The sequence below is a fragment of the Psammomys obesus genome, unplaced genomic scaffold (assembly GCF_907164565.1).
Source record: "Psammomys obesus unplaced genomic scaffold, mPsaObe1.curated_primary_1811, whole genome shotgun sequence".
Taxonomy (NCBI): Eukaryota; Metazoa; Chordata; class Mammalia; order Rodentia; family Muridae; genus Psammomys; species Psammomys obesus.
The window spans coordinates 4,887,180-4,888,907 of NW_026585504.1; the positions used below are offsets into that span (position 1 = coordinate 4,887,180).

The 1,728-nt window shown below is 47.1% G+C and overlaps 1 protein-coding gene across 1 annotated transcript; it reads left to right on the forward strand.

The window, feature by feature from the left end:
• Positions 1 to 341: 341 nt before the first annotated feature.
• Positions 342 to 935, forward strand: LOC129672942 (putative endogenous retrovirus group FC1 Env polyprotein). The gene has a single exon (XM_055602601.1). It carries the CDS (start codon positions 342 to 344, stop codon positions 933 to 935), a length of 594 nt encoding a protein of 197 aa, XP_055458576.1.
• Positions 936 to 1,728: the final 793 nt, after the last annotated feature.

The window sequence follows — 1,728 nt, forward strand, 5'->3', positions numbered from 1 at the left end:
ACCCTAACTGGAATTCAAACCATCATTGCTTCCATCTGCACAGGTTCTGCCGCTGACTCAGGACTTTGTGGCCTTCTCAGTTAAGGCTGCTTCTGGCATCCACTGCCTCATCCACACTCCTTGGTTGAGTCAGGAGATAGGGTGTGGATCAAGAGTCACCAAGCTGAGACATAGAAGGGACCTCACCTCCTCATCCTGACCACCCCCACTGCTGTCAGAGTGGACAGTCTGTACTTGGGCACATCACTCTGAGATCAAGTGTGCCACTGGGAACAAGACCCAGCTAAAGAAAAGCAGACTGTCACCAACGCCTGAGAAGATCCACCGAAGATAAAAGTAATATGGGTTTTAACATAATGATGTTGTTTTGCCTGGCTGTATTTCCTTCTGTTCTTTCCCTGAATCTGAATAGGATTCCCCAGGCCCCTAAACCGACCAAACCAACCCCCATGGCATGGAAGTTCCATGTAATTGCCCTAGAAAATTGCAACAAGACCATTGCCTCTACCTTCTGTCCAGTGACAGGATGTGCCAGCACTATCAGCCTCACCTTTGATATAAGGGACACCTGCATAGGGAAATGTATAAATGACCTCTACAATGCTATGACCTCTCCTATATATGTTTGCTTCCTATATGAACAAACTCGCTCAGAATGTAAGGACCCAAATTATGGAGGATGTCCTTACTGGAGCTGCAAATATCATAGCACTTGGCCCAGCTGGGGAGGAGAAAACCCATCCAGACTGAACTCGGTTGATTGGCATACTAGGGTCACCTACTCTATCCCTGACCCCTGGAATGACAGATGGAGAACAGGGGTCGAGGGTTATGTCTATAGACATAACGAGAGGGATACAGCCTATGATGGGAAAACTAAGATATTCATCTTTAGAAAGTTAGCCAAGTTTATACATCCAAATTCCTTAATTTGAACGCTATAACCAAACCTGCTACCGTACCAGCTCCTGGTCCTGTTGGTCAGCTCACCTGCTGACATCATTTTCTGCCATCACCACCTTTTTCTCTCCTCCCTCCTACTAGCCCTGCGTCTCCAACCTCCTTGAGTTCCTAATGAGCATGTTACTATCTATACTTGCTCACGAGTATTACTAACCCAAATGTGATACCCGGCTGTTGGTTCCGAGCCTTCCAAAGCCCCCACACTGTGTAGGACTCACTGTCAGAAGAACCCATTTGGCCACTCCCTCTGCCAATTGTTCATGGGAGTTTTTCACCGAATTCAAGGTGAGGAAACTTGTTTCTACTCAAAAACCTGTGATGTGTCTAAATTTCCCCTTGAAGAATAAATGCAGACTCTCCACAAATATTTCTCAGCTCCTGATGACCACATCATCAGGTGCCCCTTTTCTTCCTCCCTCTCTCCTCCCTCCCTCTCTTCCTTCCTCCCTTCCTTTGTTCCTTTGTTCCTCCCTCTCTCCCTCTGTTCCTCCTTCTCTCCCTTCCTCCCTCCCTCCCTTCCTTCCTTCCTTCCTTCCTTCCTTCCTTCCTTCCTTCCTTCCTTCCTTCCCTACCCGGAAGAAACTGTTTGGCTCCTCTGTACTGATACATCAAGCCCCAGAATTGTGTATCTTGGTATTCCTGCTTCCCTGAAAGTATATTTGTGATGACCATCCAGCAGGGAAAGAGCACTTACCCCCAATCATTAGTGCCTTGACCAGGCACATAAATTCACACTTGGGTGCTACTAAACTAATGGTTATTTGG

What these genes read in the sequence shown, in the direction of transcription:
- LOC129672942 (XM_055602601.1), top strand. Translation starts at nt 342, where the DNA reads ATGGGTTTTAACATAATGATGTTGTTTTGCCTGGCTGTATTTCCTTCT.